The sequence below is a fragment of the Salvelinus fontinalis genome, chromosome 31 (assembly GCF_029448725.1).
Source record: "Salvelinus fontinalis isolate EN_2023a chromosome 31, ASM2944872v1, whole genome shotgun sequence".
In the NCBI taxonomy this organism is placed as follows: Eukaryota; Metazoa; Chordata; class Actinopteri; order Salmoniformes; family Salmonidae; genus Salvelinus; species Salvelinus fontinalis.
The window spans coordinates 23458394-23480830 of record NC_074695.1 but is presented as its reverse complement, the minus strand read 5'-3'; the positions used below and the strand labels follow the sequence as shown (position 1 = coordinate 23480830).

General features: G+C 42.9%; 1 protein-coding gene and 1 pseudogene across 1 annotated transcript; both read right to left on the bottom strand.

The window, feature by feature from the left end:
- Positions 1-1418: 1418 nt before the first annotated feature.
- On the bottom strand, positions 1419-10296 carry LOC129829863 (sodium-dependent lysophosphatidylcholine symporter 1-like; annotated as a pseudogene).
- Positions 10297-20282: 9986 nt separating this feature from the next.
- On the bottom strand, positions 20283-22437 carry LOC129829862 (protein FAM110A-like). The gene has a single exon (XM_055891847.1). The coding sequence runs from the start codon at positions 22235-22237 to the stop codon at positions 20978-20980; it is 1260 nt and encodes a 419-aa protein (XP_055747822.1). The 5' UTR covers positions 22238-22437; the 3' UTR covers positions 20283-20977.

Genomic DNA, 22437 nt, shown 5'->3' with positions numbered 1-22437 from the left:
GGGCACTGCTTAAGGGAGTCCCCCTCTCTGACAGATCTACGGTTGCCAGCTGGGCATCCCCCCGTCCTTTGCAAGATTTTACTGGGTGAATGTTGCTAAACCTTACAGTGTGAGCTCAGCTGTGCTTGGTGCTACCCTTACCTCCCAACAGTAACCTGTGGTTGGTCCGGGTACTGCCTCAAGCACCTATGGTGATGTGTTGCTCTAGGCTGTGCCCTACGGGAACCGACTTACTCTGGTATTGTCATCCCATTGAGTGACTAGCATAGTCCCTCAAGCAAAATAGAATGAAGGTTACTCACTCACGTAACCACAGTTCTATGAGCTATGGACAATGCTAGTCTAGCTGTTTGATCCGTTGTAGCCTCGGTAAGAGTCTTGAGGAAGTGAAGCTACGCGCCCAGGTATTTATAGGGGGTGGGGGCATGCGCATCACACCCGTGGCATGGAATTACTCTGATATTAATATCTTGACTCATCCAGCCGCAAGGATAACTAGCATAGTCCCTAGCTCATAGCACTGTGGTTACATGAGTAACCTTTGTTCTTCATCGACACAATTAACCAAAACAAGGCCGCTTCTAGTCACCTTGATTAAATCCACCTTTCCCACTGCTCTCTTCACAGTTCTCAATATTACCAAAATCTCCAAAATGAAGCTCCTTGTCCTGGAAACGCAGTCTAACAAGAAATGCATTATTGGACCGATCCTTCTCTTCTACTACTTTTGCTTGTTTCGTTCCATTCCTTGATTTCACAATTTTCCATTAACTGTCCCTTTTTATTACCCTGTTTAGATTTAAGCAAAAAAAAAAAAAAATTGCCAACGGAGACCAACCATGCAGTTTATTAGGCTACAGTTTAAATAAATTATGATGAACTTCACAGAGTGGTGAAAGTGCACTGTGATCTTGATATGCCTTTCCAATAAATATTGAGGGTCTCATACTGGTGACATGATTGATTCTGGACTTCCGTTAGACAAATACAAATATTCTTGCTCTTATCCATAATAATCTCATCCTATAGACCAGCCTACATGCAGAGCCTACCCCCACTGTATCTGTAATCTTTTGGCTAGAGTGCAAGTGCAAAGTCCAGAGTAAGCACATTTTCTATTTAACCCTACAGTTTTTGTGACAAAACTATCAGTAGAGTTAAATGAGATGGAAACATACTAAACTTTAGATTTTTATTCGGTACATTAATTTTTTTTGTGTGTATTGTGTCATCACGCACTGATTTCTATCCGCAAAAAAAAGGCAATTTAAATAAAATTCATGTAACTTTTATTTAGTGGGAGGCAACTTCATGTGTGGTGACAAATGGTACATACAAGACACATACTGTATCAACATAGAACACATGTACTGTTGGGTACAGTATAAAGGATTAGAAGCATTCTATAAAATCTCAGGGTATATGCAAACAAAAACTTAGAGCTAAGGAGTTTGATGGATGTTTGCACAAATTCTTAGATTTGAATGGAAGAGCTCTAAACTTGCACCCGGAGGCTAAGGAGCTATACTGGGCATTCAGTGTGTGTGTTATGTCAAATGCTATTTGTTCCCCCTTCTTCCTCACTCATTTTTTGTAAATGTCACTGAGGGTTTTCTGACTTGTTCCAATTACCTTCCTACTGATTCTTATTACCATGTTCAATGGGTTCTGACTTGTGTTCCCTAGAGCACCAAACCACCTCACAATATTAAAGCCTAATATGGATTCTATAAAGCATATATAAAATGCTTGTAGGATTGATTGGTGTACATTCAAACTTCCTCAATTTCTGTAGAAAGATCAAGCGCTGTTGACATATTGAATGAATGTGTTCAATGTTTCTTTTGAAGGAGAGCTTGTTGTCAATGCTGGTTCCTAGGTATTTTTAGTACTCCACTCGCTCAATGATCTGTCCGTTAATGTCCAGTGCTTGGATGCTAGGTTGGTCTCTTCTGAAGTCAATGACCAGGTCTTTGGTTTTGGTTGCATTAATAATCGTTAGACATTAAAGACTGACAATCATCAGGAAATCAGTTCAAAGTGATTTTTATTTAGGAAATCTGTTCCCAAGTATTCCCACACAAATATAGGCATATGTGATTATATCCCAATGTAATCAAGGTTTGAAATTATTTAGTTTTTGTCTAATACTATATCTGTTTAGGATTCTTATGGTCAATTTGCAGTGTACAAATTATTTATAACTATGTTCCGACCCCCCGGCCATCCGCTCAAGTAAAAATCGTCTCATGGCTGAATGTAATTGGGGACTGCTGGTGTAGAAGATCCCGCCCGTGACATTGGCACAATTGTTTATATATGATTTTTTAGACAAATGTAATTTTACATTTTCCTTCAGACTTGTTAGACATCCTATGATCCGATTTACGTGAGCAGTGATTAGAATTTGGCCAAGAATTCCATAGAAGGTTATCCGAGTTGGTCTTAGATACTTGTGAATGGGAACTAAAATCAGGCCTGAACTCCAGTGGATTTTGTGATTGGTTATTTAACTTTTTGGAGCCTCTGATGTTGTGACTTTTCAAGGTAGGCTTGTTTAAAATACAACAGGACTTAGTTGGCTGTGACTCGCCACATGACTTCAGACTGGACTCATGTGTTTGGTGTCTTGACTGATGAATGTGTGATCCTATCTTCTCTTCTATATCAGTTGAATGTATGGCTTCAACACTGAATAGAGGGAAAACAAGAAAACAGTTAGTGGCGTAGGGCTACACATATTCATATTCATCATCATGCACATACAAACATCAATAAAAGAAGAAGTGTGGCACAGGATGTTTGAGAATCATAAACTCAGGAAAGTGTAAGGGAAGTTGTAATGCAGTATGTTGGATTTAGAGAGGAAGCTATAGTCATAGTAGGAGCACTAAGGCAGCCTATTAGAAGGAGTGTGAATGACTCACTCTCTTCCTAGCTCTCTTTGGAGCTGGAGGCGTCGATCCTCGTTGATGGGGTACAGGTGGAAGAAGACCAGCCCTACCAGCAGTAGGGTGATGGGCACAGGGGCAAACAGCACAATAAGAGCAGTCACCACTTCCTCACTATGGCTAGAAGCACCTGCACGATACCCCACAAAACTGCAGTACAAACAAGCATACAGTGGGGGAAAAAACTATTTAGTCAGCCACCAGTTGTGCAAGTTCTCCCACTTAAAAAGATGAGGCCTGTAATTTTTATCATAGGTACACTTCAACTATGACAAACAAAATGAGATTTTTTTTCTCCAGAAAATCACATTGTAGGATTTTTAATGAATTTATTTGCAAACTATGGTGGAAAATAAGTATTTTTTTTCTTTTTCTCATTTTGTCTGTCATAGTTGAAGTGTACCTATGATGAAAATTACAGGCCTCTCTCATCTTTTTAAGTGGGAGAACTTGCACAATTGGTGGCTGACTAAATACTTTTTTGCCCCACTGTACATACAAACACACAATTTACACACGCATAACATAAATACATACATTGAAATACAGTGTATTCGGAAAGTATTCAGACCCCTTGACTTTTTCCACATTTTGCTACGTTACAGCCTTATTCTAAAATGGATGAAATAGTTTTCTCCCCATAATGACAAAGCAAAAACTGTTTAAAAAAAAACAACGGAATATCACAAAAAATGAAATCACATTTACTTAAGTATACAGACTCTTTACTCAGTACTTTGTTGAAGCACCTTTGGGAGCGATTCCAGCCTTGAGTCTTCTTGGGTATGACGCTACAAGATTGGCACACCTGTATTTGGGGAGTTTCTCCCATTCTCTGCAGATCCTCTGTAGCACAGCTAAAAAAATAGCAGTTATTTTCAGATGTTAGATTGGGTTCAAGTCCGGGCCCTGGCTGGGCCATTCAAGGACATTCAGCAACTTGTCCAGAAGCCACTCCCTCCGTTGTCTTGGCTGTGTGCTTAGGGTCGTTGTCCTATCGGAAGCTGAACCTTAGCCCCGGTCTGATGTCCTGAGCGCTCTGGAGCAGGTTTTTGTCAAGAATCTCTCTGCACTTTGCTCCGTTCATCTTTCTCTCGATCTTGACTAGTCTCCCCGTCCCTGTCACTGAAAAACATCCCCACAGCATGATGCTGCCACCACCATGTTTCACCGTAGGGATGGTGCCAGGTTTCCTCCAGACGTGACACTTGGCATTCAGGCCAAAGTGTTCAATCTTGGTTTCATCAGTCCAGATAATCTTGTTTCTCATGGTCTGAGAGTCCTTTAGGTGCCTTTTGGCAAACTCCAAACGGGCTGTCGTGTGCCTTTTATTGAGGAGTGGCTTCCATCTGGCCACTCTACCATAAAGGTCTGATTGGTGGTGTGCTGCAAAGAGGGTTGTCCTTCTGGAAGATTCTCCCATCTCCACAGAGGAACTGGAGCTCTGTCAGAGTGACCATCGGGTTCTTGGTCACCTCCCCGACCAAGGCCCTTCTTCCCCGATTGCTCAGTTTGGCCGGGCGGCCAGATCTAGGAAGAGGCTTGGTGGTTATAAACTTCTTCCATGGAGGCCACTGTGATCTTGGCGACCTTCAATGCCGCAGAAATGTTTTGGTACCCTTCCTCAAATCTGTGCCTCGACACAATCCTGTTTCGGAGCTCTACAGACAATTCCTTTGGCCTCATGGCGTGGTTTTTGCTTTGACATGCACTGTCAACTGTGGGACCTTATATAGACAGGTGTCTGCCTTTCCAAATCATGTCCAATCAATTGAATTGACCAAATTTGGACTCCAAATCTAGTTGTAGAAACATCTCAAAGATGATCCGTGGAAACAGGATGCACCTGAGCTCAATTTCGAGTCTTATAGCGAAGGGTTGGAATACTTATGTAAATAAGGTATTTCTGTTTTTTATTTTTTATAAATGTGCTACAATTTCTAAAAACCTGTTTTCGCTTTGTCATTATGTGGTATTGTGTGTAGATGGATTAAATATAACAAATCAATTTTAGAATTAGGCTGTAACGTAACAAAATGTGGAAAAAGGGAAGGAGTCTGAATACTTTCCGAATGCACTGTAATAATGAAATTATGTTTTACATAATGAGTAGGAGAAAAAGGGAGAGGGAGAGCAGGAGTAGGTGGATGAATGACTCACTGTAATGTCATGGTTGAGATTCCAACAGACAGACCTCCCCCCAGCTTACTGCAGAAGGCATAGCAGGAGAAAAACAGGGGCTCCAGGTCCTTGCAGCAGGGGTTTCTCAAGGCAAAGTCATCTACCACGTCCGGGAGCATGGACCTACATGAATAATAAGAGACTGGCTCGCAAATCAGACCACATGCAGATTATGCACCAAACACTGTCTGGGTGAATCGATTGAAGTGTAAAACAGTTTATATTAGTCAACTGGCCAAGTGTCAAATCAGCATATCAGAATATTCAACTCTTGACAGGCTGTCATGGGGAGTTATGAATGAAGTAAGCCCCTCATCACACAAGTCAGCATTGTGTGTGTGTTTAGAGTCATTCAAAGTGACAGAGGCAGAGACAGAACTGGAGCAGAGTGCAGTACAGAGTGGAGACATGGCCCTGAGCCAGAATCTTGGCCTTCTAACTGCAGTGTGCTGACTCACCAAGGCAGCAGGAACATGGTTGCCAAGCTGAATCCTAACATCACACACATGGTCACAAAGACAGGCAGGTTACTGGGTACACAAGCTATGATTGTTACAGCTGGGATGAAGAGCTATAAAAAATACAAAAACATTGTAAGTCTCACATAGTAAGTATTTCAGCATAAACATTGTCATAAAGGGATAAACAATTTTATGCTCACAGATAGGCCGATGAAGAGTGTGGTCTTTTTCCCAACTCGTACCAGGATTGCCTGCCACAGTGGAGCAGCTATAGTGGCTGTTATCTGTTAGGATGAAGAAACAAACAATATCAAACAACAAGAGGATGTATTGTGGCTGTAGTTTTCCCTTTAATAAGGAAATGACAGCGGTTAGCTTCCAGAGACGAATACCAGCTACACATATATGTATCACATCATAAAGAGTATGATATGCCAGATTAGATAACAATTGTGTTCTGTCACCTGTGTATTGGGCCAATCAGACAGTCCTTTTTGCAGTCAAGAGGGTGTGGGGTGTGTGATATGACTATGTGTGAGGTCGACGGAACTGAACAGAACTGTCTTACCAGCAGAGCCAGGAGAAGGTGTTGGAACTGGGCCCCAAGCCCAGCTACATGGGTACAGAACAGTGCAAAATTCCCCAAAGACATCTAAAAAGGGACAAATGTGCATTAGCTGATTCAAGATGTATTAGTTGATTTATTTAGATGCAGTCCAGGCTAGCATTTACCTGAAAGGCAAGTGCAGCAAAGAGGAGGCCAAGGACCAGTCGTTGGTAAGGAATGTGGCACACTAGCATCTTTAGAGTGGTGAGATAGGACAGACGCACTCTAGCCAGACTATAGAGGGGAGCTGGAGACAAAATCAGAGAGAGGTATTTGCTTTGTTGTAGAAAAAATTAATTCAAAAGACTTACCAAAACTTTTGTTCCAAGCCCATCATTTAGCCCACTTCCAGAACTATACTCTTGAACACATTCCACTGAACCTTGACTTCCCCTGTGCTTTACTCTGGCAGTTCGAAACTTGACCCCTCTCTAACCCTAATTCTAGTGTTCTGACCCTTGACTCACCCTGCTGCTCCTTCACCCCAGGAAGAGGACCAGGCAGCAGAGGAAGAACAGCCCGCCTATGACCAGCGCTGAAGTCAGGAAAGCCTTACGCTAGGGAAAGAAACCTCACGGGTAAGCAAAGCTACACAAGCACAAATTATTCACATGTATGCATTATGCACAAAAAAACACCTAGGCCTATGGGTAAACAAACAAGACAAACGCACATACTTGAAATGCAAAAACACACATGGATGCAAGTACATGCACGCACGCACACACACACACACACACACACACGCTAAGAACAGTTAATTACTGTGTAATGTGATATCCCTGGGACTAGGTAAGTTCACTTCCACTGACAAAGAAATTCGCTAAACCAACATAGTAGAGGAGTGTTATGTCCTTCAGTGTGTGTGTGTCAGTGCTGGGTTAGGTTAGTGTTTGTAAGTGGAGAGTAGTTACTCGTACCATGCCCTGCTGTGCAACTCATAATGGTAGTACCGTGGCCTGTGGTGTGACTCATAGTGGTAGTACCATGGCCTGTAGTGTAACTGTCTGTTGACAGGCTGCAGCCATCTCTGTGTTGTATACAGCCACAACCTGACCCTGAATTGCTGAGGCCACCAGCATCGCCAGCATTTCCACACTCATCCCTATCACATAGAGAGGGAGAGAAATAGACAGACCAAGGGACTAGTGAAGCTGAAAAAAACAACTAAGACATGTATGATTTCATCCATTTTTACTGTATGCCATTCATCATTACAAGATGGAAAACAAGAGAGTGGATGTCAAGCTCTTACTGTAGGCTGTGGTAGAGTCTCTGTCTCTCTGGTCTCCACCCAAAAACATGGTCAGCGAAAGATAAGGCACATTAAAACACTGTCAGGAGATAGACACGGAAACCATAGTGATGGTGCAAAAAAAGGGATATGTGATACTGTACTGTGAGTCAATAATTGCACCTTGTAACCATGGACACGCTGACACAGGAAGAGTATGGCACACAGTAACCCTAAAGGAAAGTGGTCATTATCAAGAGGCAGCGATGAAAACCCTGCAGAGATCAGGCTACAGAAAGCAGCTAAGTGATTTGTTTGGGATACATACAGTAGTAATGATAGGATAAGTGGTCCTCTGTAGCTCAGTTGGTAGAGCATGGCTTTTGCAATGCCAGAATAATGGGCTTCATTCCCAGGCCCATGTGTGAAAAATGTATGCACACATGACTAAGTCGCTTTGGATAAAAGTGTCTGCGGGTTTGGCCGGGGTAGACCATCATTGTAAATAAAAATGTGGTCTTAACTGACTTGCCTAGTTAAATAAAGGTTAAATACATTTTTGTATATTATTTTACAGAAATGGAGCAAGGCAAGCAAGGGTTGAGGATGTAGACTAGAGGATTAAGACTTGGAGATGGGGCTGAGTGGTCAAACTGTATGTGAAGAAAGAGAAGAACAGCCTTGATGTTAACAGGTTGAAATGTCTCATCCTGTGGTTGAAATTGTAGATCTTACAGTCACGAGGGTCTCAAACAGGCAGCTTGCTGTGAGGTACCAGGGAACACTGAAGGCTTGAGACATGGAGCCTTGGGGCATGAACCACAGCAGGACATAGGAGAGGACCCCAAAAGGCATAGCGAGAACCACCCTGAAAAACACAAAAATACAGAAAGGGATGCTCTGAGAAGGACAGCAAGAATGGATTGCACTGGCCAATATCAATATAAAAAAATGGAAGAGGTATTAGATCCACTGACCATGGCATGAGTTTGCCAATGGGTTTCAAGCCACTGCGGCTCACCAAGTACCCCACCAGTGGGTCTGTTACAGCATCCCAGGCCCGACTCACAAACAGGATCAGAGAAACATAGAAGGCTTCGATCTGCAAAAGAGCAAGGGACAGACGGGACTCAGACACCCCCTCAGAGCCTGGTTCCTCTCTAGGTTTCTTTCTAGGTTCCTGCCTTTCTAGAGAGTTTTTCCTAGCCACCATGTTTCTACATCTGCATTGCTTGTCATTTGGGCTTTTAGGCTGGATTTCTATATAAGCACTTTGTGACATCTGCAGATGTAAAAAGGGCTTCATAAATAAATGTGATTGATTTGATTGAGACAGAGACCAGCCCAGAGAGGTTACACAGACAGACATGAGACAGTGGACTGTACAGACAGACAATGAGTAACATTACTGACCAGTACAACGTTTAGCAGGAAAATCTGTAAGGAGAAGCCAATGGCAGCAGTAGTAATCTAATATGGCACACCTCCCACGGCATAGCATAGCTTCCTGGACAGAGGAATCCCTGCCGGACGCTACAGTGATCGGATATATTACAAAGACACACACAAATTGGTCAGACATGCTTGAGAGAGAGCGAGAGATTGTTAGGTTGTTAACAGTGTTATATTTAATTAATTCAAACTTTTAAAGCTTACAGGATCTCATGTTTCTCTGTCCTATTCCACAGTGGTTTACTAAGCACAATAAAAGGTTGTTAACAATGTTATATTTAAGAAATTCAAACGTTTAAAGCTTACAGTGGTCTTGCATTGATGACTGTCCTTGCATGTGTTTCCATCTTGCCGTTCAATGGTGTGGGGGGGTAAATGACTCCTCAAGGTCTGTGGTTGATCTGTCAAAGTTTGGAAGCAGCTCATCCTTTGGAATTAGGACTCTCCTGTGGTTACAGTCCACTCCAGATCACCATTTGCTCCTCGGCAGGGTAAAACTCTGTCCTACAACATCTTTCTCTACTTCTGACATGAGAACAAACAAACTACGAGTATCTGGTAACAATGAACACACATGGGTGCTGTGCGTGCACACGTCTTAATCCCTTGTGACATTGGACTCCTTCCGAACAACCCCGGCCCTTTGAAAGTGAGAAACTCCTGTCACGGTCTATTTCAGCCCTGTGAACCCACCTATTAAAGTACTACATTGTTTTAACACAAACAGGTGTTAAAACCCCTGTAAATTGAAGCCTTTAGATCGCAATATCTACTAAGTTACCATATGGAATTATTTTAAGATGGTCATAAAATTTATAATTTAGCCATTCGATTTTGAATTTTAGGCCCTCTGTAGGTATAAAAAAATATACTGTATATGCAATACCGTTCAAAAGTTTGGGGTCACTTAGAAATGTCCTTGTTTTTGAAAGAAAACCACGTTTTTTGTCCATTGAATAACATAAAATTGATCAGAAATACAGTGTAGACATTGTAAATGTTGTAAATGACTATTGTAGCTGGAAACGGCAGATTTTAGTCATAGTTAAGTAAATGGGAGAATACTCTTATTGCAATGTGAATAGCTCTTAAAAGAGCCTTTGGTTGTGCATAGTGTAGTCTACGGTGTTGCCAGGGAACAGCACCCTCTTCGAAGAAGTAGGAGGTGAAGATCTCCCGCACACAGATTGCCTCTCTTGCTGCGCGAGCTGCAGATCCACTCCTGGTCCTCGTGTCCATCCTCATGAAGTTATGTAGGACACAGGTAGCCTTCACAGGTAGCCTTCACACACCTGAATTCCTCCAGGAGGCATTTCCAGATGGCCCTGGTCACCCAACCTTGCAGTGCCCTACACGTTAACTGTAGGCAATCGTTTTGAAGGAATCTCCAGTTACAAGGTATCTATAGGAATATGGAAGACAATGTAATTATTAGACTTTTACATCACCAGGTCATTGTGGATTACAAAAGTATAATATCACTGATTTAAAAAATAACTAGGCAAGTCAGTTATGAACAAATTCTTATTTTCAATGAAGGCCTAGGAACAGTGGGTTAATTTAAAACTGCCTTGTTCAGGGCCAGAACGACAGATTTTTACCTTGTCAGCTCAGGGATTCGATCTTGCAACCTTTCGGTTACTAGTTCAATGCTCTAACCACTAGGCTACCTGCCGCCCCAGGTAACAAATCATGATAACATTGGATTGATAGATGCACGGGCACACATGCATGCATGTGTAGCATGTGACAAAAACAGGATCATATCAAGGACAACATCACAAATGAATACATACATACCACTTGAAGTTGATGATGAGTTGATCATTTGAAATCAGCTGTGCAGTGCTAAGGCAAAAACAAAAATGTGCACCCCTTTGAGTCCCCAGGACCAGAACTGAGAACCACTGCTCTTCATTGGGACCTCTTCATATGCAGACAGGCTTTCATAGCTCTCTTTATCTGAGGACAGACTTCATTGTAGTCAAATTACACCGCACTGAATATTATGTTACCATTATCTCTGTCCTCACTTCTAGGGACAGGAACTACACAAAAGTACCTGCCCTCTCACTTTGACAGTTGGGGCTGCTATCTTTTCACCCTCCTCCATGGCTGTTATCTAGCTACCTACAAATGCATTTGGAGTTTGTTTTTTACAGTGATAAATACATCAAGATAGCTAGCTAATTTGAAGTTAGGTAGCTGGTATTTAATTCACTTGGCCAGCAATCTATACAGTATGTGACGTTGGCTAGCTAGCTAATTTGAGTTAGCATGCACTGTAGCTACTATAGGTAGCTAAGAAAACATCCTTTTTTAAAAACATTTTTGAAATGTATTTCCTTGAATAGGTCCTCCCAGCCATGTGGACAATTGGAAACAGAGAAGCAAAGTTTGTTTGTCACCAGAGCGTTTTAGAGCATATTACTTATGAACTATTTACCCTTTAATAACCAGACCTTCATACACACTTACTATGCTTGACGCACAATCGAACCTGCTGCCAGCACACCCACAAGCGAGTCGGCGGCCGAAGCGGCACGAGCAATTTACCGCTTGCTATTGAACATGTCCGTGAAACTTCATATGGTACTGGGCTCCCATGACCTCTTGTTGATATTTACCATAACTTCAACCATCAGTCCCAATCCTTTCCCAGCTACGCCAGTTTCCACAAGATAACACGGCCACAAAGTCAAAATTGCCTTACAAAAATCGCCTTTTGGTCTTAATTGAAGGTTAAAAAATCTAATTATGAAGATAACATTTTTTTAGTTAAAAATAAATAAATAAATCCATTACTATTTTCCCCTAACCCTCCCCTAATTTGAGTAAACTAATGGGGACAACAAGACTTAGGCTTCTACTTCCAGCTTATACATACTATATACACATTTTACGGACACAGTATATTTTACATTAGTTATCTTTTGTTTGTTTTTAGTCCCATCCTTCAGCTACCCCCAACTATCTCTGATGACCATCCAGTTGAGTGTGCTGTGATGTTTCACAAAAGTACTGAACCTACAGTGCATTCGGAAAGTATTCAGACCCCTTCCCTTTTCCACACTTTGTTACAACCTTATTCTAAAATTGATTAAATAATCTACACACAATACCCCATAATGACAAAGCGAATACAGGTTTTTAGAATTTTTTTGCAAATGTATAAAAAAACATGAATATCTTATTTACATAAGTATACAGACCCTTTGCTAAGAGACTCGAAATGGAGCTTGGCATTCAGGCCAAAGAGGTGCATCCTGCTTGAGATGTTTCTACAACTTGATTAGAGTCCACCTGTGGTAAATTCAATTGATTGGACATGATTTGGAAAGGCACACACCTGTCTTTATAAGGTCTCACAGTTGACAGTGCATGTCAGAGCAAAAACCAAGCGATGAGGTATAAGGAATTGTCCATAGAGCTTTGAGACAGGATTGTGTCGAGGCACAGATCTGGGCAAGGGAAACAAAAAATTTCTGCAGCATTGAAGGTCCCCAAGAACAGTGGCATTCATTATTCTTAAATGGAAGAAGTTTGGAACCACAAAGACTCTTCCTAGAGCTGGCCGCCCAGACAAACTGAGCAATCAGGGAGGTGACCAAGAACCCGATGATCACTTTGATAGAGCTCCAGAGCTCCTCTGTGGAAATGGGAGAACCTTCCAGAAGGACAACCATCTCTGCAGCACTCCACCAATCAGGCCTTTATGGTAGTGGCCAGACGGAAGTGGCCAGACGGAAGCCACTCCTCAATAAAAGCACATGACAGCCCGCTTGGAGTATGCCAAAAAGGCACCTAATGGACTCTCAGACCATGAGAAACAAGATTCTCTGACTGATGAAACCAAGATTGAACTCTTTGGCCTGGATGCCAAGTGTCAAGTCTGGAGGAAACCTGGCACCATTCCTACGGTGAAGCATGGTGGTGGCAGCATCATGCTGTGGGGATGTTTTTCAGTGACAGGGAATGGGAGACTAGTCAAGATCGAGAGAAAGATGAAAGGAGCAAAGTGCAGAGAGATTCTTGATGAAAACCTGCTCCAGAGCACTCAGGACATCAGACCGGGGCGAAGGTTCACCTTCCAACAGGACAACGACCCTAAGAGCACAGCCAAGACAACGCAGGAGTGGCTTCGGGACATGTCTCTGAATGCCCTTGAGTGGTCCAGCAGAAGGCCAGACTTGAACATCTCTGGAGAGACCTGAAAATAGCTGTGCAGCTATGCTCCCCATCCAACCTGACAGAACTTGAGGATTTTCAGAGAAGAATGGAAGAAACTCCCCAAATACAGGTGGGCCACAATTGTAGCGTCATACCCAAGAAGACTTAAGGCTGTAATCGCTGCAAAAGGGGCTTCAACAAAGTACTGAGTAAAGAGTCTGAATACTTTTGTAAATGTAACATTAACCTGTTTTTGCTTTGTCATTATGGGTTATTGTGTGTAGATTGAGGAATGTTTTATTTAATTCATTTTAAATTAAGGCTGTAACATAACAAATTGTGGAAAAAGTCAAAGGTCTGAATACTTTCCAAATGAGATTATATACAGTTGAAGTCGGAAGTTAACATACACCTTAGCCAAACACATTTAAACTCAGTTTTTCACAATTCCTGATACTTTATCCGAGTAAAACTTCCCTGTCGTAGGCCAGTTAGGATCACCACTTTATTTTAAGAATGTGAAATGTCAGAATAATAAGTAGAGTGTTTTATGTCAGCTTTGATTGATTTCACCACCTCCCAGTGGGTCAGAAGTTTACATACACTCAATTAATATTTGGTAGCATTGCCTTTAAATTGTTTAAATTGGGTCAAACGTTTCAGGTAGCCTTCCAAAAGCTTCCCACAATAAGTTGGGTGAATTTTGGCCCATTCCTCTTGACAGAGCTGGTGTAAAGGATTCAGGTTTGTAGGCCTCCTTGCTCGCACACGCTTTTTCAGTTCTGCCTACAAACTTTCTATCAGATTGAGGTCAGGGCTTTGTGATGTCTATTCCAATACCTTGACTTTGTTGTCCTTAAGCCATTTTGCCACCTCTTTGGAAGTATGCTTGGGATCATTGTCCATTTGGAAGACCCATTTGCGACCAAGTTTTAACTTCCTGACTGATGTCTTGAGATGTTGCTTCAATATATTCACATAATTTCCCCCCCTCATGATGCCATCTATTTTGTGAAGTGCACCAGTCCCTCCTGCAGCAAAGCACCCCCACAACATGATGCTGCCACCCCGTGCTTCCCAGTTTGGGATGGTGTTCTTCGGCTTGCAAGCCTCGCCCTTTTCCCTCCAAACATAACGATGGTCATTATGGCCAAACAGTTCTATTTTTGTTTCATCAGACCAGAGGACATTTCTCCCAAAAATACAAGTTGCAAACCGTAATTGGGCTTTTTTAATGGCGGTTTTGGAGCAGTGGCTCCTTCCTTGCTGAGCGGCCTTTCAGGTTATGTCGATATAGGACTCGTTTTACTGTGGATATAGATACTTTTGTACCCGTTTCCTCCAGCATCTTCACAAGGTCCTTTGCTGTGGTTCTGGGATTGATTTGCACTTTTGTCACCAAAGTACGTTCATCTCTAGGAGACAGAATGCGTCTCCTTTCTGAGCGGTATGAAGGCTGCGTGGTCCCATGGTGTTTATACTTGCATACTATTGTTTGTACAGATGAACGAGGTACCTTCAGGCATTTGGAAATTGCTCCCAAGGATGAACCAGACTTGTGGAGGTCTACAATTTTTTTTCTGAGGTCTTGGCTGATTTCTTTTGATTTTCCCATGATGTCAAGCAAAGAGGCACTGAGTTTGAAGGTAGGCCTTGAAATACATCCACAGGTACACCTCCAATTGACTCAAATGATGTCAATTAGCCTATCTAAAGCCATGACATAATTTCTGGAATTTTCCAAGCAGGCACAGTCAACTTAGTGTATGTAAACGTCTGACCCGCTGGAATTGTGATACTATAGTTTGTTAACAAAAAATTTGTGGAGTGGTTGAAAAACAAGTTTTAATGACTCCAACCTAAGTGTATGTAAACTTCTGACTTCAACTGTAGATGTGTGAAGGTTAGTGTTTTTTTCTGTAGGGAAGGTAATTATCCATCATGTTTGACATTCCTGGATGTGCGTAAACTTAACATTTTTATTATCATAGCATTTTTTTATGTTCTCTTTTTTTAATACACAAACAGTCATGGTAAGCACAAATAAAACATCACAAATCACTCAGCAAAAGTTACATTCCTCCACAAATAATCCCCAATCAATACTTTAAATTGACTGAATGGCACAACATCAAGATTAAATGTATTTTGTTCCAGCAGTACGGTGTATTAAAACTAAAAGCAGATTTACCTAGCTCGGTGGAAACCCTAGGAACCTTGAGTGTAAACCAATCCTGTGAACTATTTGGTAACTCCAGTGGCTATCCTAAAACAGAAAAATTAGGTAAGACAGAAGTTTATAAAGTAGGACCTTTCAAACAAAAAGGGAGTCATGTAGAGACCTACAGGTGTTTTCTGAAGTCCAGCCAACCTTTTGATACAGGATATAGTGATGAGTATCAACTGTCACATGTAACAAAACAAAGGGCACTATGATAGATGGTATCCAAAGGTTTAAGAGTAGTAGCAAATGCACTTTGATAAATATCACCATAATCAAGAACAGATAAAAAGGTTGACTGACAAATCTGCGTCCTACTGTTAAAAGAAAAGCACGATCTGTTTGTAGAGAAAAACCACGTTAAAATATTTTCTTCTTAACCAGCTCATCAAAAAAGAAATGTCCTCTCACTGTCAACTGCGTTTATTTTCAGCAAACTTAACATGTGTAAATATTTGTATGTACATAACAAGATTCAACAACAGAGACATAAACTGAACAAGTTCCACAGACATGTGACAAACAGAAATTGAACAATGTGTCCCTGAACAAGGGGAGGGTCAAAATCAAAAATAACAGTCAGTATCTGGTGTGGCGACCAGCTGCATTAAGTACTGCAGTGCATCTCCTCCTCATGGACTGCACCAGATTTGCCCGTTCTTGCTGTGAGATGTTACCCCACTCTTCCACCAAGGCACCTGCAAGTTCCCGGACATTTCTGGGGGGAATGGCCCTAGCCCTCACCCTCCGATCCAACAGGTCCCAGACGTGCTCAATGGGATTGAGACCTGGGCTCTTTGCTGGCCATGACAGAACACTGCCATTCCTGTCTGCAGGAAATCACGAGCAGTATGGCTGGTGGCATTGTCATGCTGGAGGGTCATGTCAGGATGAGCCTGCAGGAAGGGTGCCACATGAGGGAGGAGGATGTCTTCCCTGTAACGCACAGCGTTGAGATTGCCTGCAATGACAACAAGCTCAGTCCGATGATGCTGTGACACACCGCCCCAGACCATGACAGGCCCTCCACATCCAAATCGATCCCGCTCCAGAGTACAGGCCTCGGTGTAAAGCTCATTCCTTCGTCGATAAACGCGAAAAAACCATCACCCCTGGTGAGACAAAACCGCGACTCGTCAATGAAGAGCACTTTTTGCCAGTCCTGTCTGGTCCAGCGAAGGTGGGTTTGTGCCCATAGGCAACGTTGTTTCCAGTGATGTCTGGTAAGGATCTGCCTTACAACAGGCCTACAAGCCCTCTGTCCGCAATAGGCTGAGAGAGGCTGGACTGTCTGAGCACTGATGGAGGGATTGTGCGTTCCTGGTGTAACTCGGGCAGTTGTTTGTTGCCATCCTGTACCTGTCCCGCAGGTGCGATGTTCGGATGTACCGATCCCGTGCAGGTGTTGTTACACGTGGTCTGCCACTGCGAGGGCGATCAGCTGTCCGTCCTGTCTCCCTGTAGCGCTGTCTTAGGCGTCTCACAGTACGGACATTTCAATTTATTGCCCTGGCCACATCTGCAGTCCTCATGCCTCCTTGCAGCATGCCTAAGGCACATTCACGCAGATGAGCAGGAACACTTTCTTTTGGTGTTTTTCAGAGTCAGTAGAAAGGCCTCTTTAGTGTCCTAAGTTTTCATAACTGTGACCTTAATTGCCGACCGTCTGTAAGCTGTTAGTGTCTGAACGACTGTTCCACAGGTGCATGTTCATTAATTGTTTATGGTTCATTGAACAAGCATGGGAAACAGTGTTTAAACACTTTACAATGAAGATCTGTGAAGTTATTTGGATTTTTACGAATTATCTTTGAAAGACAGGGTCCTGAAAAGGGGACGTTTCTTTTTTTGCCGAGTTAAGTATCATCCGCATATAGATGAAGTTTACCATTTGTAAACAGATTGACCAATGGTGTTTATATAAATAGTGAAGAGAACAGGTCCCAAAATCGAAAGGGTACACATTTATGCACTTCAAGAAATTTCAGACTTAGCCTGAGTTCTGAGTTCTTTCACTAAAATAATCATGAAACCATAAACAGGCGTCAGAGCTCAGGCCTATCGAGGACAACTTATTCAATAAAATAGCATGATCAACAGTATCAAAAGCTTTGGACAGGTCCACATACAAAGCAGCACATTTCATTTTAGTGTCTAAAGTATTGACAAGATCATTAACAACTAAAGTGGTTGGAGTAATATTGTCAAGACCAGGTCTAAACCCTGACTGGTTTACATTCAAAATACATTTCTCAGATAAAAGAGCAAAGTTGTACATTTACCAATGATTCAATAATCTTAAAGAGACAAGGAAGCCTTGAAATGGGCTGATAATGATTAAGATCACTAATGTTACTATCCTCACCATTATGGAGTGGCAGCACACGAGCTGATTTCTATCATTTTTTAATATTTCCCAATAACAATGTTAAATTAAAAATGTGGGGTATTGAGCCAGCTGTGACGGGCTCTGCAGTTTGAGAATTTGGCAGGGTTCTTACAATCAGAGAGTGGTTACATAATAATCCATATGTTTTTACACAATGGTTCCTCAGTTGCTTAAAAGCTTGCCAGGCCAGGCCTACACCTGTGTTCCTGGCCTTTACCCAAGCATCATCTCTTTTATGAATGACTTAAAGATAGTATCTAAAACATTTTGGCAAGTGAAATGGATTTCACCTCTACCCTGTCTGTCAGCTCTGACCTCATGATAACCCTCAATATTAATATCAGAGTCGAGAATGTCCAGAAAGTTTCAGTCAATACCAGAATGTCCGAATTCATTTGCATAGCCCAGATCTTAATGTAATTCAGTTTAGGAAGTAAGAGCCTAATGTTTAGATGCATCAACCCAAGTCCTTTACAATTTCTGAAGTCACATGGAAATTCCAACTCAAACAAGCAAGTATGTTCAATAGGCGGTTGCGGGCCCTGTCTGATGGTTGATATTGGTTGGTTTGGCTATAAGATTGCATAGAACTAGACCATTAGTCTATCCCTATTAGTAAAGAGGAAGAAATTGGAATTACCTTTCCAAGGTTAGCATCATAGGGCCTGAGGCCGCAGCCAATATCAATATGAGGAACTCTCAGAGTAACCAATGATGGAATGTTATAAACTGACTTACATGGGCTTTGGTTGCTATTGTGCAACAGCCCAAGCCCTCTAAGTGATTTGAAACCCGAGGGGTATTCAAGTTTATGGTATTCACATTTGAACTTTAAGCACTGGGTGAGCAGACCCCAGTGGGCCCCCCTTTTGAGCTAACAATAGCAGATCTAAGAGTGGAATTCAATCGAATGGGTACAAAATTACAACTGACAACATCCCTGGCAGTATAGACAACAGTACGAAGATAACGCTTAGAGAGGATGGGCGGTTTTACCCGAGTGGGGCTTGGTCTGTCTCTGAGTCAATATCTTAACACAGCTTTAAAATGTGACGAGAGAGTCCGGGCTCCTACCGTAGATGGTTTGGGTGGAGTCCATCATCCCTGTATAGCATCTTTTGTTTCCAAAAAGTTGTAAAAAATGATCAATTAAAGTTATGCCAACAGAATGGCAGTAGACTTTAACTTCTTAATAGGGGGCGCTGTTTTCACTTTGGGAAAAAATCGTGCCCAAATTAAACGGCCTCGTACTCTGTTCTAGATCATACGATATGCATATTATTATTACTATCGGATAGAAAACACTCTGAAGTTTCTAAAACTGTTTGAATTATATCTGTGAGTAAAACAGAACTCATTTGGCAGCAAACAGGAAGTGAAAATTCTGAAAATGGGTCTCTGTGTAAGGCCTTGCCTATTCAATTGCCTTGTATTTATGGATCTGTATGCACTTCATACGCCTTCCACTAGATGTCAACAGGCAGTAGAATGTTGAATGGGGTGTCTAGCTTGATGTGAGACCGAATGAGAGCTTTTGGAGTGACAGGTCCGCCATATTGGCAGTATTTTGCTGCACACCAGAGAGCACCATATTGTTTTCTGCAATGCATTAGCTAGACACAACGAAATGCTCCGTCTTGGACGTTATTGGATACATACGAGAAAAACATCATAAAGATGGATTTTCAACTGAGTTTGACCAGTTTATTCGAGTTTTATTATGACTTTTGGAATTTTTTGTTCCATGCGTCAAGAGTTCATGGACATGTGCGCTCCACCATGCTAGCCAAAGTTGCTAATTCGACAGAAGAAATGGACATTCTAAAACAAAACAACGATTTATTGTGGAACTAGGACTCCTTGCACTGCATTCTGATGGAAGATCATCAAAGGTAAGAGAATATTTATGATGTTATTTCGTATTTTTGTGAATATTTTTGGCTCAAACATGGCGGAGAATGGCTGGGCGCTGTCTCAGATTATTGCATGCTGTACTTTGTACTAAAGTTATTTTTTTTAAATCTAACACAGCGGTTGCATTAAGAACCAGTGTATCTTTCATTTGCTGTACAACATGTATTTTTTAGTAAAGTTTATGATGAGTTTTTTGGTTAGATTACGTGACTGTCCAAAATTTCTCCGGACAATTTGGTGCATTTTGGCGCCATATTCACAATGTAAAACCAGGATTTGTAGCTATAAATATGCACATTTTTGAAAAAAAACATAAATGTATTGTATAACATGATGTTATAAGACTGTCATCTGATGAAGTTGTTCAAAGGTTAGTGATTCATTTTATCTCTATTTGTGGGTTTTGTGAAAGCTATGTTTGCGGTGAAAAATTTGTGTTGTGTGTTTGGCTATTGTGGTGAGCTAACATAAATATATATTGTGTTTTCGCTGTAAAACATTTTAAAAATCGGAAATGTTGGCTGGATTCACAAGATGTTTATCTTTCATTTGCTGTATTGGACTTGTGATTTCATGAAATTATATTATATGACATCCCTGTGGCGCTAGGCTAGGCTATGCTAGTCAGCTTTTTTGATGAGGATGATCCCGGATCCGGGAGGGGGGTAGGGGGGGGGGGGTCGGTAGAGGTTTTAAGCCAGATATGAAGTGCTAAAAGCCTGCTGAACCTTTCACAGTCGAGACTCAGCGATGGCACGGGGCCAGATATAATCGGCTGCTTTTCAGAGCCTTTTAGGGTGTTGATCAGCGCAATAAAATCCTGTTTCATTATCTCTGATTTACCATTTTTGATATAATTTGTTCCCACATGCACTACAACAGCAGCAGCTCTTGGCTGGGAACAAATAAATCCTGTGATATCCTTCACCGTAGCCCCCAGGTAGCACAGGGTTTTAGCTCCAGGAACTAAGATGTGCTTCACCATGGAACTACCAATGATAATGGCTGGAGGAAGGTGAGTAGCCTTGGACGTCAGGCCTTTTCTGAGCCTCCTTGAGGACCGAGGACCGATGGGAGATGAGGTACAGAGGATCCACATCATCAATAGAAGCGTCATTCACCAAACACTGCTGCTTTGCGCTGGATGAAACAGGTGTTAGTACCAAGTACCATGCAATAAATAATTTGCACAAATGATGTCCAACACTGTATCAAACTGCATTGACAGACAGTTTCTTTCACTATTAGTCCAGATCAGTCCCTTCCTTTCATTTTCATTAGTTGGTTTATACCGGCAGTCACACTTCTCCTGCTTTTTTCTCTGTACAGGAATCGTGTTTAAAGTGCACCTCCATGTTTTTCTCCCCTGCCTATATTTACATCAGTCTCTCATGGCCCTACATGTTGGTGCTCCTGGCACTATCCTTGGATGTGCGGATACCATAAAGCCACTTGATAACTCTGGCGTTCCTCTCAATTACTGAGACGCCATAGGGTGCCGGCTCTGCAGCCCCACCTTCCTCTTCACCCTCCTGGCCTGCACACTCTGACCCAGGAGCGCTGGCACTGCGGAACTGTGCAAGGGAGGCGATGTCTGAGCCTGGCCCCTTCAGCACCTGCATCTCCGAAGTGTCCAAACCACACAGGTTGAAGAAGTGCTCCAGCTCAGTACTGGCCCGGGAGTAACGGTCACTCATGTCAGATTTGGAGCGGTTCAGAGAGGGACGTTTCCTGGAACTACCGGACGATAAGCAGGTGACCGACGGGGAGGGCGGGAGTATGGGGGGGTTGGCTGGGAGCTGGACGGGGCTAGACTGGGAGGTGCGGTTTGGGGTGTGGTTTTGTGGTGGAGGGGCTGGGACAGGTTTAGGAGACGCAGGGCCTGGTGCATAGGTAGTTCGGGGGTGGAAGAGACGCAGAGGTGACATTGCGTTGTGGATCTGGGTGTGTGGATGCAGAGCCATGGGCTGCAATGGGACGCGCATCTGCTGCTGTGCTCTAAGGGGCGTCCTCACTGGTGTGGTGTGGTGGGGTTGGGGTATGACGTCCACTCTACGTATGGTCACTGCAGTAGGAGACCCTGTAGGACTTAGTGGGCCAGAGGCATTTACCCTTACTTTGACTGGGGTGGACCACTCAGGACAGAGGGTCTGGATACTCTCAGCAGCCCCTGACCCAGCCCCAGCAGAGATTGGAGAGGGACAGGGAGAGTTGGTAGTGGGGCAGTCAGGGGCCTGACTACTCTCCACTGGGTCCATGGTTGGGGAGGTAGGGGGAGTTTCAGCCTCACCCACCCCGTTGATCAGGTTACTCAGGTGCTTCAGGTCCAGTGGGGAACTCCCTTGCTGGGTGAAGTCAGGGCGAGGCAGTTGGGCCTTACGGGTGGGCCGCAGGGCAGGGGACATCAGAGGCTTGCGCATGATAGGTGGAGGCACTTTGATTGGCTGTTGCTTAAAGAGGGCCACCTGGTTCTTGACATATTTAGCCTTGTCTGCTGCCAGTCTCTCCACTGCACTCTGCCTGGGCTCAGCTGCTTCCAATGTTCTTGGTTGGAGGAGGCGGCGGTTGGGCATGAGAAGGCGGTTGGGCGTTCCAGCAGCAGCAGCCCTCACTGCCACCGGCTGTCTCAGGCCAGGCTGGAGGGTCTCGACAGGCATGCTGCAGGTGGGCTTGTTTGTCCTTGACTCCTGTCTTTATCCTGCTTTCTTTGGCCACCCAAAGTCAAAATTATTCAGATGTCTTCACTCCAGGATCATACTGTCCCCAAAAGCTGACAGGATTTTGCTTGTGGCTGATATGATATGATTCCGTCTTCTTCCAGTTCCCATAAGGGTGTCACTTGAACCCTGGTGCCCTA